Here is a 16,443-nt window from a genome sequence, read left to right as displayed (position 1 = left end):
ACTGGGGGGGGCCGAGCTGGGTTTGACAAAGCGAGGGAGGAGGGCAAGCACCAGTGACTACACTCATGCCACCTCCAGGGATTTTTTTTTTTAACGTGAGTCTTGACAGTTTGTCATCTCGTTCCCTTTGGCTTTTGGCGATTCTGGTGGAAAGGAGTACGTGGGGGAGTGGGGGTAGGGAGTAATTTTCTCCCTCGCTCACAGCTTTATTAGACCATGTGGAAAGGGGGAGGGTGTGCTTAGCGAAGGCAGAATTTTAGGGAGGCAGAATCTATCGCTCGGCCTCCCTTAGCATCGCCATTACTGACAAGTGGCAACAAAAATTGTTGGCACAGTGGACACTTTACTGCACATTGTCACCGTAAGAGCTTGAGAATTGCTTCCATCACCATCAAGTACATGAAGTAACCTCTTTGCTTAGGCCGCATGTGCAGTGAAGGGCAATATGAGGATGAAAGTTTTGTTCATCTAATGTCCAGGAGCAGCGTAGTAGTTTGAGTCCCTGCCGTTATATATTAAGGGAAGTACTTTAACCCCCAGATGCTCCAGTCCACCAGCTGTGTGAATGGGGACTAGCAGTGCTGGGAGCAGGCCCTGACACAGACTGGTGTCCCATCCAGGAAGGGAGTCATGTGATTGCTGTTAACTTAATGCCATGGCAAGCACTGGATCAATGTGGCTCAAATATGTAACTCTGTTTCTAATGTCATTCACCAAGACAAAAACCCATTAGTTTATGTGCTGTGTTTAAACAGTGATGGGCATTTCATTCTTTTTTTTTTAATAAATAATTTGTACCCTTATGTTCTCACCAACTGATACAAATTTTCACACATTTTCACAAACAGAAAGCAAGACACAGAATTGTTTTTTCAACTTTATTTTACAAAAGAATACATCTCTCAGAAACATTAAACTTCTCTTACAGGAACTTTCAGAAATTTAAAAAGTCTTTTCTTCCTTAGAAACACATAACCTCGTTAACAAATCAACTTGTTAAAAATATCTTCAGAAATAGTACCAGTTATAAAAATCTCTGGCCAATGCCCTGATCATTATTGTGCCATAAGAAATGCTTTTGTTGTCGGGGGGGGGGGGTGTCTGCTTCCAGTTTTTGATGAGACAGTTGTGCTAAAAAGCTCTATCCTACAGGACTCCCAAGTGTCAGGGGAAGATGGAAGAGAAAAAATGTGGATGTGTACTATCTTCCAGAGCCTCTCCTTCCATTATTAATACTTTAACAACATTTATTCTGAAATTGTGTCCTTTGTATCCTTGGTTTTGGGTCAATCTAACTTGAATAGCATAATGAAGTAGGGAAGGAGTGAGTGGTCCTGTAGTTTAGATCCCTGGGTGTTCTGGGTGCTTCTCTTGCCCACCCTGTGTGCCTGATCTGCTGGTGGACTACTGATTTCCCAGGCTGCAGTACACAAGGGGCCAGACACCACCAGCCCAGGATGGTGCACAGTACGTCTCTCCCAGCTGCAGCCTTTAGCGGGTCCTTCTCTCCACAAAGTGGACGGTAGGGTGAGAGGGTGTTAATGTTGAATTGCTTTTCGTTTTTGCCAATTACAAAAACTGGGAGTTGGTGTCACCTTCACATATGCAAATATTGCATCATGGTTGTCCCCACATATTCCTTGTGCATCTGTCGACGTGCTTGCCAGTACACCAGACCACTCTGACAACGACTTTATGTGTGAAGGAGTTTTTCACATAGCCGTGCTCTTTTCCATCCCAGAGCTTCATCACAAATGTCACTGGAACTAAATTATCGGCAGGCAGGAGGCAGAGCGGGTACATCACACGAATGCTCTAAAGCCACAGACTGCTGAGCTTATTAGTTATTACCATGCAGGACGACGGTAGTAAATTGTGCTGCCACAGATGGAGCATATTTCAGCTGAACATTCCACAAGATTCTGTGCAGCAGAACATATTTTCTAGTGCAGGATAACAGTATAACTATTTCATATAAAGAGCATATTTAAAAAAACGTGAAATAAAACTTCACAATCACATACAGCAAGGTACGACAATCTCATCCTTCGATGACAAAATGCTTGCCCCACTGACTTTTTGGACATAGCAGGAGATGACAGGAGCTGCTAATGTGGGCTTAAGAGTCATTGCAGTAAAGTTGCCAGTTTCAATTTTTTCTTAGGCCAACCAATCCTAGCTGAGATCAGTGAGCATGAGAGTTAAGCAAACAGATTTCTGTTCTGTCTCTAATCTAGGGTTAGGCACAGCTGCCTCACGCTGGAACGGTCTTGCAGCACGTGGTATTTGTGAGCAGAACGCAGCCTGCTTTCCTCTCATCAGCATGAGTGCTCATTGGCCTGTTTCTCACTCTTACGAGGGTCATCTCTGGATCCTTCTGAGTGGAGCTAAGCTGTTGGGGGTCAGTACTTGGCTTTCAGTGAGCTGTGACTGCTTTAACCTGCCCCATGAAGCCTATCCTCAGGTCTATGGTTGCCTTTGGCATCATGGGTGTTGTGTGTCCTGGGACACTCAAGCACCCATTAGCTTTAGTTTCCAAAGCAGGAAGATGCACCACATGGTATCAAATAGTCTTCACAGAGTTCTCATGTTTGTAATGTAATAGCATAATATAGCCTATGTTTAAGCATATATGTTAATATTATTGCAAAAAATTTTAAAATCAAAATTGATTATTTGATGGTGTTTCAAAAGCGGAGGGTCTTGTTGGGTGACATGCAGGCCTGCACACAGTAGAGTGAATGCCAGCTGCCCTGTCTTAAGTGCACCAGCAAGCATCTTCATCAACGGAGTCTGCAGGAGCTCATGGAGGGCTGGCACGGGTTCCCATAGCAACGACTTCAAAATGACAGTGGGAGTTTTTCTGAAACAGCACACATCTCTAGTCTCTTCTTTCATGCAGGGTTGCAAAAAACAAGGCCAACTCTTGTGAAGTTCCCTCCAACGTACCTCTAGTAGATGTTTTACAGTCTTATATTTAAAAATGAACAAAAGGGCAATTGGGAAATGGTGTAGTCATAGCTTCATTAGTTTTTGTCTCTATAAATCTAAGGTGGCACTAAACTGAAGACACTTTCTCTAAAGCTCATTTTTTCCCACTCTTGACATGCTACCAAGAGACATGCAAGTTCTTCTCTCTTTACAGGTGTTTAATTAAATTGTATAAATGCATTTCAGAAATTAACCCCCTTTTCAGCCTATTGTGACAATGCTGTGCTCTTCTAGTGTTTTGGTGGCCCATTTCCAATACTTTCCTATACATGTAGCTCTCTCGTTGGACCCTGGGTAAAACCGAGCAGACTCCTCCCTTAGATCTTTCCTGGTCTCTTCTCACTCTCAAACAGCTCTTTGGATTCTTCACCCTTTTCCTGATCACAATCTTTGCCTGGTGGAAAAGAGTTTTCCATCTTCCTTATTCAGTGGTGCTCAGTCCACTTTCTTCGCTCTTTTCTCACTACACTATTCTCCACTACTCTTCTGCTGACTAATCCTGTTTGGCCAGAGGCTCTATACCAACTCATGGTGTCCTCGACACAGCAGCAGCTGGTTTCCTATTACTGCCCTTTCTTCACTCCTTCAGCTGCCGTTTGTCTGAAGCTCTTCAGACCGTGAAATGATTTCCATTAGAAAGGTGGTTAAGTTCATAGAGAGCCTTCTCTTTTCCCTCCCGTGAGGCTGTAGAGACTCTTCCTCCTTCATCTGAGGTGTGAAGATCTGTCAGTGCTGCCCTGCCAGGCTGTCTCTCACTCCTCCAGGTGCTGTCAGCCTTGATCTAGCAACCCAACACTGTTCCTCAGCATCGCACTTCTACACCACTGAGCCTGGAAAACAAGCTGCCATGCCACCACCAGCCCAGAAGCTGTGACACACCTCAGTACAGCAGTCACCACACCTTCCTCAAGTTACACCTGAGCTCGTTGGGTCTCACAGGCCAATCCTTGTCTAGCAAGAACCCCTGTGAAGCTCTCACTCTCCTTCCTGACTGGAGTCAAGATGTAGACTGAATCTTTCTTCGAAGCTGGACACTGATTACCTTTAAGAGGGGTGGCTAATTTCATAGAGATCCAGTACCAACAGCTTTTTTTCCCTCCTATGGAACTCCCTTCCCTTTATACTTACATAACCCAGCTTTTGAGCCTTCCTCATAGACCCACCACTCACTACATTACATACATGTAATGAATTTTCACTAGAAAAGCATGCCATGCCCATATTGCCACTCCTGCCCATAATCCCTAGCACAGCCTTTTTGCCTTATTTGTACAGTATAATTTGTTGTGTACTGTACTCAGTGTACTTGGTGTATTACCCATCTTTATGAGACTTTGTCTCAAAATATCTTACCCTCCTAGCACTTGTCAACTTGCTGTATCTATAGGTAAGAACTCTTGACAGATTATAAATCTCAATATGAAGCCAGACATTATGAAAAAGATGAACAGGCTGAACACTTCAAGGACACATCCTGTTGCCAAATAGATTTGCTACATTCTCGGGTCTCAATTCCCTTTTTCAAATAAATGCATATATGTGTACTATAAAATTTCCTTTCTTTTCTCTGATTTATCACTGTAGTGTCTCAGGTCACCATACCATATAATTACTGCCTTTAAATTATTAGGAGATTTATTTTCATTCACCAAATTTTCGCTCAGCAGTTTACTTTTAAGAAACGCAACTCTGAAAATGAGGATTGGGGGTTTCCTGTAACATAAATATGTGCGTGCAATGTGCTATGCGCATCCACACAAAATGGGCTGATCGAGCTTAAAAAGCAGGCACCAGGCCTGAAGGAAAAGCAAGTTTCACTGTGGCTAGCCTTTGTGGTCGGCTCTCGGCTGACGCAGCGATGACTCACGACCCCCATGCGCCTCCTCGCTCAGAGAGCAGGGCGCCTGCTTCAGGTCCTCCTCTTCAGGTTCTGGCAAGGCAAGGTCATCCTTTGCCGTACTCGGGAGTCAAAGCAAAAGAACTAGCAAGCAAGATGAAGTCTGCCACCACAGTCCATGTCCAAAGAATTAGCCCACACTTATTACATAGTGCAAGTCTATGCGCAGTATCCTGTAAAACAGGCGTTATCGACAATGTTGAGCGTGGGGAGGGGGGAATTTCTCTTCATTGCCGAGTAGCACATGGCTCATATTTATTGCTGAAGAAGGGTGACATTGCTTAAGAGTTTATTTGGAATCCCAAAGTCACATGTTTATGACTGGAGTTCCCCCAGTGAGAGGAAACAGCTGCCCTGTGATCATACAGGAAGCCCTGCTCTGGGGCAAGAGCCTCATCGCCACCAGGGTTTCCATGTCTTGAGGCATGCAGTAGTCAGCAGATGGCCATGCTGACTCCAGCACAGCGCGTGTGAAGGACACCAAGGCCGATCTCCTTCTCCCCGGAGAGACAGGCGATGGCAGGGTATTGGCTGGGATGAAGACCGTAAAAGGCCTCAACAGGATCCTTGTCCTGCTTCCTTCAGTACTCTCATCCCGTCCACCGCTCTGAAATCTCCTCCTCCAAAACACACAGCTGGCACAGAACAGCCACTTTGAATATCCAATGCTGTCTTTGGGAAAAAGAAATCAAAGGTTTGCATCAGAATAATGTATTTACTACAGACTTGCCATCTTATTCACCCAACCCTCTTGGGGGCGACCTCCCTGTTCACCCAGACACCTGTCAGTCTTTTGTAAGCAGAGAACAGACATATCTCTCTAGCTGAGCCTCTCCTAAATGATGAGACACTGCTCCTTCCGTTTAGCCCGGATTACTAGGAGGTACTCTGTATAGGGCAGCACTGTCGGTTTCTGGGTTCATAAAGGTTAAACTCCCGGTCCCACTTGTTCCTCACCAAACCAGTTGATAACAGAGAGTGTAAAGAAAGCTCTCTCTCACACTTCATCACGCTTATTTCCCTACAGTTTTCATATGATTAATTCCTTTTAGTCAAGCACTTCAAGATACAACAGCATAATAAGAAGCTATTCAAATTAGCATGCGCCACAACGACCGTCCGCCAGGATTTAGGAGGGGAAAAGGTTTCAGTATCAATTTGACTATCCCATGTAAGACTTTTTCCTGCAAAAAGCCTTTTACTTAAAACAGTTTTGCATTTGATAAGGACCAAAGACATGACTCATGAAGCCATGCGTATCCTCTCCAGAAAAGTGAATCATTTTCTTTCAAGCTGACAAATGTCTTGATTAATCAACTTCACCTCTTTCAGCTGCCCTTCAATTTGAAGTGTTAATCACTTTTGTCTGTCTCATTTTGACCTCTAAAAATTAAGAAGCCATCCCCTAACCAGAACCAGGATGGATCCTCTAATGGATCGACAGACCATCAAGAAACACAAAAGAAGCATTTTGAAGACAGTTGAGTTCTGAGGAGACTTGGAAGTCCCATGTGGTTACATATAGCCAAATTCAAAGTCCAGGGTTGACCCACAGGGAAAGTTAAACAAGATACATTACCATTCAACTTGGCTAACATCCATACACATATTAATTCTTGTACAAGTGTTTTCTTGAATGAATCTTAAGACGAACTGAGCTGAGAACATGCAATTCTCAATGGTTTCTTTTAGCGCTTCAATACTGTTTGGTTCTGGGCTGTAAATCCACTGGGCCACGGCGTCCTTTCCCCCTCAAAAGTAACGTTTCATTCCTTCAAGTTTGCGTAGTCGAGGCAGACTTGCGATAACCCAGTTTAACTTTTTCCTCTGGCTTTTCACCTGTCTAACTACACTACTGACCTGCAGGAGCTGAGCGAAAGATTTTGTTCCATCGCTCTAAATAACTTATATGTATGATGTATTTTTTTTCATAAATGATCATAAACAATCAAATGGTGCATGGAAAAAAAGGTGTGGGGACCTCCTGAAGAAAGCTGGCTGTGTGATTAGCGCCTCTTCAGGAAGAAAGGGACAGACTGTTCACCTTCAGGGTCATTTTGTGGCCCTTTTTAAAAACAAAATCGATCGGTTTTACAGTTCAGCAGAAGTGGCCCCAGAATGAAAAGCCTGCTGCACCGTGTTTACACCAGCTCTATACCAGCACTTGTCTTTCCACTGCGCTGCAGTCCCAGTTCCTGCCCTCCCCGCAGGCCCTCCAAGAGCTCAGATGAGGCCCGGGGCCATTTCACATTGTGAGGCCCCCTCATTGTTTGGGAAGAGGGGTAAAAAATATTTTAATGTAAAGAATGGCATGATGGGAAGATTAAGGCGGGCTTTCTGAAAGTCCTTAAGAATGGAAGATTCAGCACTGAAGGAGCCGTGACCTTTAGTCGAGAATCACAGTATATGGTAAAAGTTCCAAATTTGACTCGATAAAACACAGCCAAAGGCTTAAAGTGGAGGACCGTGCACCATTGGCTGAGGAGAGGCCAATGGTGCACCGTGCACCTGTGAGGTGAGGCCTGGGCTATTTGGCCCTGCTGGCCCCCCCTCTAGTAGGGCCTGCCTGTAAGATAGGGCTGCTAGGGCAATAGGATCCTATGCAGGACACAAGACAAGAGAAAGACACAAAGCAGAAACGCTAGGCAAAAACGATAACCAGGAGGCAGGAGAGTAGGTCGGAACACAGAGAGACAAGGAGGAAGCAACAATCCAAAAAACACTAGGCGAAATCAAACCCAGGAAGCAGGGGAGTAGTTAAGAACACGGAAGCACAAACGAGGAAGCAGCAATCCAAATCACAAGGCGAAACCGAAAACGAGAAGCAGGCTAGGATATCGAAAACCGGAGAGAAGCAAGAGGTAAACGCGCACTAGGGAGCTCGAAGAGAATCCGCAATAGTGAGCAGTGAAGTGAGGAAAAAGAAGAACTAAAATAGAGACGGGAGAGAAAGGTGATTGGCGTTTACTTGCGGCGTGAGCTTGTTTTACAGGGTGTGCACGTGAGAATGCAAGAAGGAAGAGCAGCGCGAGTGGAATGCATAACACTGCCTCCTGGTTGTCTCTCAAGAGCCGTGAGACATTTTATCTGCTGTAAAAAGCCTTCAGCAAATCCAGTAAGATCTTTCCAGTGTGCAGAAACAAGGTTAAAAGCCTTATAGAGAGCAGGCCTAATTAATTAGTGGCTATCGAAGCTGCGTGTAGTCCCTGGAGAGAGAAAATGCTATCCCCTCACTCTCTGGTACTGTGTGAGACAGCCCTCACTCCTGCTGTTGTTCTACTGTAGTTCTCTGTCTGTCAGAGAAGTAAAATCCAGATAAATGTTCGATTTCATCTGCTCACAGCAGGAATATCAAAACTGCAAGGCAACTTTGCTCCCAAGTTTTCTGCATCTACTTTAGAAATGTCTAAAAGTTTAAAAGGTAGTATATAACCTAATAAAAATATTTGTAATATCAGTAGGAAAATCAGCTGAGGATAATCTGGCATTAGAAGAACACTTAACAGAATCTCTCAAGAGATAAAAAAAAACTTGTTGTATTTGGCACAAATTTGATATTTTTAATAATTCATTACTTTCAGAATTGAAAGAGAAGTCGATGCTATCAATTATACTTCCCCATCTTGACCAAGAGGTGGACCAAGGTCACAAACAACAAAGAGACCAGGCACAAAACAACACAAGGTAGTTATTGCTTACCTCTCGTCTTGCTGTCATGACAACGGGGCCAGTTGCTGGGGTCTGTCCAGCGCCACTTGCAGGTTAATCAGGCTTACAGCATCCTTTCGTGTCAAGCCCTGGGCTGTGACGCAGAGATGTCAGTTTCATCTTGTGCACACTGCCTTTTGGACTGAGCTGTCTGGAGGCAGACAGGCTGGGGTCTTTAATACAGCAGGAGAGATGGGGTTGACAGGGCAGGACCAGTCTTGATGGGGTGAGAAGCAGGGCAATCTTGCTTGGCCTCTAGACTTTAGTGCCCTAATCTGCAACTTCAATTGGCCCTAAAGGTGGAGGGTGAAGGGAAAAAAACATGTATCCGCAAATAAAGCAGATTACTCCCCATGGTCCTTGATCCGTCTGAAGTCACTTTATCCCAGACATCCATTCCTGTTGCAGCCCGTCTACAGCGTAGAGTGGAGAACTTTGTATTTGAAACTGAAGGCGACCTCCAGCTTCACTGTGGTCACAGATACAGCCGCCCTGTTTCCTCCTGCCCCCCACCAGCTGCACACTCACGACCCTGCCTGGTCCCATGTCCCCTGCACATCAAGAGCAGCGGCTAAACCAGGGAGAGGCATGTTCTCAAGGGGCATTTCAAGGGGTTAACACTGATTTCCTCGCTCGATCTCCTTCCAATGGAACAGCTTTGCAAAAAAAATTGTCAAATCCCCGCTCCGAGTCAAAGTTAAACCACAATAGGTACCAGTTATTACTATGCTTATTTTTTAGTTTTGAATATTTAAGCATTTTACATGAAATATACAGCAAGTACAAAAATATTTACAAATCAAGCAGCTCATAATTTATTGTTTAAAATTGCCTTTTGTTCGGACTTGTATGGTTGGCTGTTCATACGCAGCCATGCGACAGGGTAGCCTTTCCTGGTCTTCTCTCGGACCCTCCTCTGTAAAGCAAGGCTGACTGGTGGGTTTCAGTGCCAGCTGCCCGGGCACTCAGCTCCACATGGGACTCCTCTGTCCCTCTGTCCCAGTCCAGCACCCGCCCTGCTCCAGCACCACGCCCCGAATCCCGTGCTCCCCTCCTTCAGGAAACAATCCACACGCAGGCACCACTGCACCTGGAATATGCTGAGGTAGATGTGAGTGGGTCTGGCCATTTTTGTTCCCTCTGAAGAGCACAAGGTCAGGCTCCAGAACAACCCCACCGTGTCTCTTATAACACAACGTTTTTCCAGACTTTGATCTCCTCCCGAGGCATAACCAGAAAAAGGTGCGACAACTTTTTGTAGCTGTTGTCGACTTGCCATTGTCTTGGGAGTTTTATACTGAAATCTGTGAGTTTGGGGCGTAAAACAAACAGCTGGGGCTCAGGCACTTGTACAGCAGGTGGCAGCGAATGATTAAATATAGCAATTAGACCGCCCCACCACAAGGCGGAGCCGCTCAGACGGCGCTACACAGAACTCTCATCGGGCTTGGCCAGTAACTGGGTGTGCTTCCTCTTCTCCAGGATGCGGTTGAGCTCCTCGGTGAACGAGTGGTAGAGGGGGGAGGTGGTCTCAGGGTCGCTCTGCCGCAGCAGCACGTAGCTGTTGCCGTTCATCTTGCGCAGGACGCTGGGCAGGGTGGCAGAAAGGCCGTTGGCGTACTCCGAGGAGGGCAGAGGCGGCGGGGGCGGGGGAGGCGGCGGCGGCTCCTTGTTCGGGGAGGCGTGGCCCTCGCCCGGGACGATCTGCAGCAGCCCGTCGGCCGTGTCCGCCTCGTGCTCTCGCCTGCCCACGCAGTTGCTGGAGATGGTCTGGAGCTCCAGGTGGGAGCTCCTCTTGGCTGCGCGCGAGTGCAGGGAGTACTTCCCCCGCCGGCTCTGCAGGCAGAAAGCCAGGTAAAGCAGCACCACTGTCAGCACGAAGCACAGCCCCCCCAGCACCACGATCAGCGTGATGTACATGGCCTCCAAGCTCCGGAAGATCAGGTATCCAGGCTGAGAGGGCAGAGGCGCTGGGAGGGTGGGCAGCTGCGGCTCGGAGGAGAGGAAGACCTGGATGGTCGGTGGAGGAAGATCCCGGCGAACCTTCACGGTGTAGGCGGCCACCAGCACTTGGACCCCGTTCTCGGCAGCGAAGCAGCTGTACCTCCCACTCTGCTCCGGCCGGGCCTCGACGATGAGTAGCCCGTCGGTCCCGATCCGGTAGCCGGAGTCAGTGCCGTAGCCCGGCAGTTCGCTGCCGTCCAGCGTCCACTGCGGGACAGCCAGGTTGGAGCTGAGCTCGCACTGCAGCAGCAGGTCGTCTCCCATCAGCACCGAGCGGCGCCTGTGCCCCGCCGACTCTGCAGAGAGGACACAGGAGCAGCACAGTCACCAGACAGCAGCACGCGGAATACAGTGACACGGCAACCTTGCTGTGCTTACACCTGCCTTCCCAAGACAGCATCATCCTATAGACTGGGCTGTCCTGTCCTCATGCTGGAGGGCTGCTGTGTCTGCGGGTTTTCATTCCAACTCGGCTCTTAATAACTAAACCAGCTGGTTACTGGCTTCACTGGACCAGTTTAGCAGTGTCTCCCAGCTCTATAGGTTCTGCTTCTTTAAAGAGACACACTGACCCTCCAGGACCAGGACTGGACACCCTGTGGACACACTGACCCTGCAGAAATAGAATTGAACACCCTGCAGACACACTGACCCTGCAGACCAGGACTGGACACCCTGCAAACACACTGACCCTGCAGGACCAGGACTGGACACCCAGCAGACACACTGACCCTCTTTTTTCTGATGTTGTAATACAGAAGTATTTTTAGTTTGCTTTTAGGAATAGAACAGTAATTTTAACTTTAGCTAATTTTAGCTAATTTGGCTGATGCTTTTATCCAAAGCAGCTTGTACATTTTTACACAGTATTTATACACTGAAGCATGATACTGGAGCAGACTGAGTGAAATGCTGAACCTTGCTCAACAGTAGTGCCCCACCTAGGATTCGAACCCACAACCTTCAAGTTATTTACCCAGAGCCCTGGCCATAGCCCAAAAGGCTGAATACAATGGAAATATAGGGGTATTGCCCTTTTCCAGGAATTTAATATGTAGTAAATGGGGATTAGAAAAACATACTTACATAAGCTTGCTTTAAAACACATAATGATATATCTAGCTTGCAAGCTAAAAATACTTATTTTCTGCAGATTCATTCAATGTGACCTGAAGAAGCACATTTCCATCTTCACTCAGAAAGGTGACAAACTCAGCACAGTTGTTCAGCATCCAAATAAAGATTTGAAATACCACAGAATGGCAGAAACACAGAATCTGAATAAAACAAGGACCAAAGGCTGCAAGTGAGAACTAAGAGCAGGTGTGCTTAGGAATGACATTAAGTAGCACTACTTTACACAGAGAGTTGTGAGTGTCTTGAGCTATTCACCTCACCAAGCTTTTGAGAGATCAGAGGGATCTCAAACATGCCAAGATGAGATTCTTGGTTCATTCATTCATAACAACCCAAAATTAAATGGTCTACAGTGAAAGTAGATATTTGTTATTCCTTCTATAAGATATGTAGTGACACTCTAAGGCTTTCATTTGATCAACTGCAATGATACTGTAAAGGCTGAAGATGAACCACACTGTTTTAAAGCATGACGTTCATCCATATCTATTATTCTTATACAGTACTTCTAGAAAAACAAAACTTACAGCAGCAACATTGCAGTGTTTCTAATCACTTTGACCTATGAGGGCTGATATCTGCAATGCAGCGGTCAAGATGCACAAAATGTAAATCCTCTCAAGAGAGGAGAGTTTAATAACAGGCAACTGCTGACTGGAGTTTCACAGGCTCTGACTCCACCACTGAGACTCTCCGCCTGCGATAAAACTCGTCTGGTCTGCAAACAATGGAGTGACAACTGCATACTATTAAACCCAGTAAAGAACAGCAGAAAACTAGCAGTGCATATTATCAAGACTTCTCTTGATTACTGTGATAACTTCACTGATTACCGATTACCTTATCAACTTGGTGTGATAAGACAAACTTGCTCTGATCTGCACTTACAGTAGATCCACCTCAGCCTTTGCAATTGACCTTAAAGAGATTTGCTATCGCTGGATCTGTTTAAGGAAACAAGGTGCAGTCCACACCAGAGCCACAGTGGCTCACTGGGCCAGAGCTCATGCTGGTTCAGTAGCGTTAAGCGGACTAGAGAACATGTGACTCTCTCCCTATCCATGGAGACACACAATTAGCAAGCTTTCAATATTGTGCACTTTGTTAGGTTAAAAAAAATGTGGGTGGTAAAACATGAAAAGGCTCTCAGGCTCTCAGCCTGTTGTGCACTCGGGGTGTGATCTCCCCTGCCCTGCAGGGATCACTCTTTCTGAACAAAGGAACAGTGAGCATACCTTCACCTGTGCTGTTCCCACAGCCAGAGTTTCCATTCTTGATGTCCTGGGTCAGGCTGGATCTAGAGGAGAACAAACGCAGCTCGTCACACTCCCTTCACTCTGTGCCCTCCCGTACAGTACACACAGACCATGGACTGGACACTCCTTGTCTTTATGACCCGCCTGGTCAGGTCAGTGGGATGTGGGACGTTCTGCACACCTGACTTCAATTCCAGGAATGGTCAGGAAAAAGCTGCACAGCTAGCTGGTCTTTAAGTTACCTTCCAAGCAGCAATTTTCCTTTAAAATTGCTTCATGCACATACATAGTTTCATACTTTTAGTCAGTATTGACTGTTTATTATCTGCCTTATTTAGAAATGTCTCTGGGGTGCACTGTTACCTCATTTATTTTCTAAAATGCACTGCTGTGCCAAAGTCTTAAGATACCATCAGGAGTTAACAGTATATTTATGTCATGAGCATTAACAATTTACTGAAAGCCTCCATTAGTATTTTCTGCTATTATAACAGCTTTGACTGTTATTAAAATAGCTTAGTCTTAGGTGAGAAGAAGCCCTGCTTGTCATTTAGCATCTTTAAGTCACACTGATTACATGATCACAGCAACTCCAGCTCATGAGCCAATATGAAGAGCTGTAATAGTCAATCCCTCACACTTACCAGCCACGTCTAACTGACTCATTGTCTGGTGTTCCTCTTTAGACAACCACCAGGCTAAAAGGCTTTTCTGTGATCTCAAGCCCCTGGACAGTTAACAGATTCAAATGATCTATACTGTGGCAAAGACCAGCTCAGGACTGGACCAGCAGAGAACAGCATTCATTTCAAAGCCACAGCGCGTCACATTCTGCTCAACAGCCCCCACCTGTTGGTATGCGATGCTATCTCAGAGCAACGGGCCCCGTCCCAGCCGCAGTAAGGATCCCGGGCGAAGATGCAGTTGTAACAGGAGGTATATCTGTGACAGGAGGACAGGGGCAGCTGCAGCACCCCACTGCTGGAGCCCACGTAGATACTCCTCTGGAGGAGGTGGAGAGAGCCGTTATCAAGGAGGACTGGCACACTGGTCAACAGGACGAGGAAGGATCACAAAAGGAAGAAGAATCTAGCTGCCATGAGGCATAATGTGTCTTTTTCACTATTTCATTTGAATCCACATGAAACCACTGAAGATCCCACATGTTCAACCCAGCCCATATATATCCCATTTGGAGATGATGGATTAATTGCAGTCACTCTAGTTTAAACTCTTGTTTAAAGTCCACTTCTGTGGCCTTGACTGCACTTCTAGTGTTCCACCAGCTGGCTGGCAGTGAGGCGTTTCAGTTTTGGAGGTGTCGATTAATTTGCACGGACCTCATTTTCTTTTTCTGCCATCTCTCAAAAGTGCCTGCGAAACAAAATGACCTCATGCCAATTGCTGGTGCAATAATTTCAATTGTGGGAAAAAAAGTCAACACCTGGTTGCGCTCATGATTGTTCACAGAAATATATCAAAGATAATGATACAGTAACCTTCAAAAAGGAGATGGAGAGGAAATCCATCTCTTCATCCATCTCTTTGGATGAAGAACAGAACAGTTTTTCAGGTGCGGAGAGCTGAGTGTGTGCAGACAACTTTCAATTTTTTTTACAGTTTGATATTTCAAGGAAAATATAAGCTTAGCTTTCCCACAAGCATGTGGGAATGCCCAATTACTATAGGATCCTGAATCCAAAGAGACACCATCTGGCTGGGACACTGGCTAACACAGTTGCCGCAGTGCTGCTGACTGTAGGGCAGACTCTCAGCTCACCTGGGCCTCAGAGATGACCAGCCTGTCGATGGGTTGCGGCTTTTCAAAGAGCTGCATCTCGTCAATGATGTGCATATGAGGACCGATCCTCACAGCCCTGTGCAGCCAGCCATCATCTGCAGGGGAGCAGGACGTCACGTCAAGACATGAGGACTAGAGCTGGTCACATTACATTCATCCCTGACTGAGGTCTCCTGGAGACTCACCCTCACTGCTGGGTTTCTTGATCTTTCAATAAATGGAATCCTATCCCTGAGGCGGGTAATAGCGTTGAGTACTGGATTTAAAATTACATAGGAACATATAAAATATCCAGTATATTTTATTTTCAAATGGATAACTTGCTTAAACGCCAGCTGTTCAAGGAGGATTTTCTCCTTTTAGCAGTCTAACCTGAGGACACAACTGGAAACTAAGTAAATCTAAAACACAGGAGATCCTTCTTTACAAAAAGAGTTGTGGGAGTATGAGACAAGTTACCCAGCTCTATAGTTGAAGCCAATACCCTGCCTTCCATCATGGATGAGATCCATGTCTAAATTAGCTGCTGAATAAGCAAAAGGGCTAGATTGTCTGAATGGCCTCCTCTCGTACATTAAGAGCCCCTAATATCTTGACCAAATGCCAATACATTAAGGAAAAATGTGTTATTGTATTTTTAATGAGAAAAAATAGTGGAGAGGGATAAACACTGCAACGCTACAGTGACTTAAAGGACTTAAAGTAGTAATAAAATACTTTATGGAGAGACACAGTGTGATTTCAAGATATAGAGCTCACCCAATTAAAAATGGACATTATCCAGAAACAAGCAACTGGCCAATTTCCTTAAAGTATCTTTACACACATGGTAGAAATAGTGGCCTTTTGCATAACCCTTAATGATGCTCTGGACTGGACGAGGAAATACTTCTGAGTTTGGGCCTTTGCGTTGTGCCTCTACCATGTTATCTCAACGATGCAGCTGCTCCTCAACATGGGAAACCTCTAGCGTATGTTTGGACACCCCCGTACCCCACCTGTTCCGATGAACAGCACGTCGTAGTTCCGTCCGTCCAGAGCTGTGACTCTGTGCACGGCAATTTTGGTGTAGTCCACGTTCCTCTTGAACAGCAGGGGGCGCTCTTGCTGGGGGCGGACCTGCTGGAACATGAGGGGGTGTCTCCTGACGAAGTTGAGGACGCTGTCTGGGAAGTCCCGCGAAGAGTTGATTCCCCGGGCCCTCAACTCGTTTGTGATGCACTGAGAGGCAAAAGCACAAGTGCTCTCCGGTCAGGGAACAGCAGCGTGACACAGACCTAGCCTGCGCTGACTTGGATGGTCTGGCAACACCAATTTTGTACTCAACCCATTCTAGTGCCTACACCAGCCACAGAGCTCTGCCGTCAGTATAAAATGAGTCCCTCTGTCAGAGTCCTGCTGTCCTGATTCCAGTGAAGCAGGCTGAGATGAGGTCAGTGGAAATGCTTTACAGTTAGTATTTCAATAAATCTCAACATCAGGCTGGCAAACCACGGCCCAGGTGAACATACAACATGACGGATTTCAACCAGCAAGTCTACAGTATGATAAAGCCTTTCTAAAATAGGACATTTCCACAGGCAGAGATGTGAGAACTCCTTGGCATGGTAATAAAAACATATCTAAAGCTGTGCTTAATGCACATGGAC

General features: G+C 46.0%; 1 protein-coding gene across 5 annotated transcripts in view; it reads right to left on the bottom strand.

Annotated features, from left to right (window-relative positions):
- Nucleotides 1-864: 864 nt before the first annotated feature.
- sema4gb (sema domain, immunoglobulin domain (Ig), transmembrane domain (TM) and short cytoplasmic domain, (semaphorin) 4Gb) overlaps nucleotides 865-16,443 on the bottom strand; it is a 73,408-nt gene continuing 57,829 nt past the window's right edge. For 4 of the 5 annotated variants that reach the window (XM_088636023.1, XM_088636021.1, XM_088636024.1 and 1 more), the window contains 6 exons: nucleotides 15,793-16,015; nucleotides 14,774-14,889; nucleotides 13,843-13,997; nucleotides 12,973-13,034; nucleotides 8,588-10,896; nucleotides 865-5,560 (listed from right to left, as the gene is read on the bottom strand). In XM_088636023.1, coding sequence (XP_088492149.1) covers nucleotides 10,022-10,896; nucleotides 12,973-13,034; nucleotides 13,843-13,997; nucleotides 14,774-14,889; nucleotides 15,793-16,015 — 1,431 coding nt within the window. In that variant the 3' untranslated portion in view covers nucleotides 865-5,560; nucleotides 8,588-10,021. The remainder of the gene's footprint in view (nucleotides 5,561-8,587; nucleotides 10,897-12,972; nucleotides 13,035-13,842; nucleotides 13,998-14,773; nucleotides 14,890-15,792; nucleotides 16,016-16,443) is intronic. The other variant, XM_088636025.1, reaches the window with a different exon arrangement.

This window comes from Lepisosteus platostomus, chromosome 6, assembly GCF_059453375.1.
Source record: "Lepisosteus platostomus isolate fLepPlt1 chromosome 6, fLepPlt1.hap1, whole genome shotgun sequence".
Taxonomy (NCBI): Eukaryota; Metazoa; Chordata; class Actinopteri; order Semionotiformes; family Lepisosteidae; genus Lepisosteus; species Lepisosteus platostomus.
This window is presented reverse-complemented; position numbering and strand designations above follow the sequence as displayed.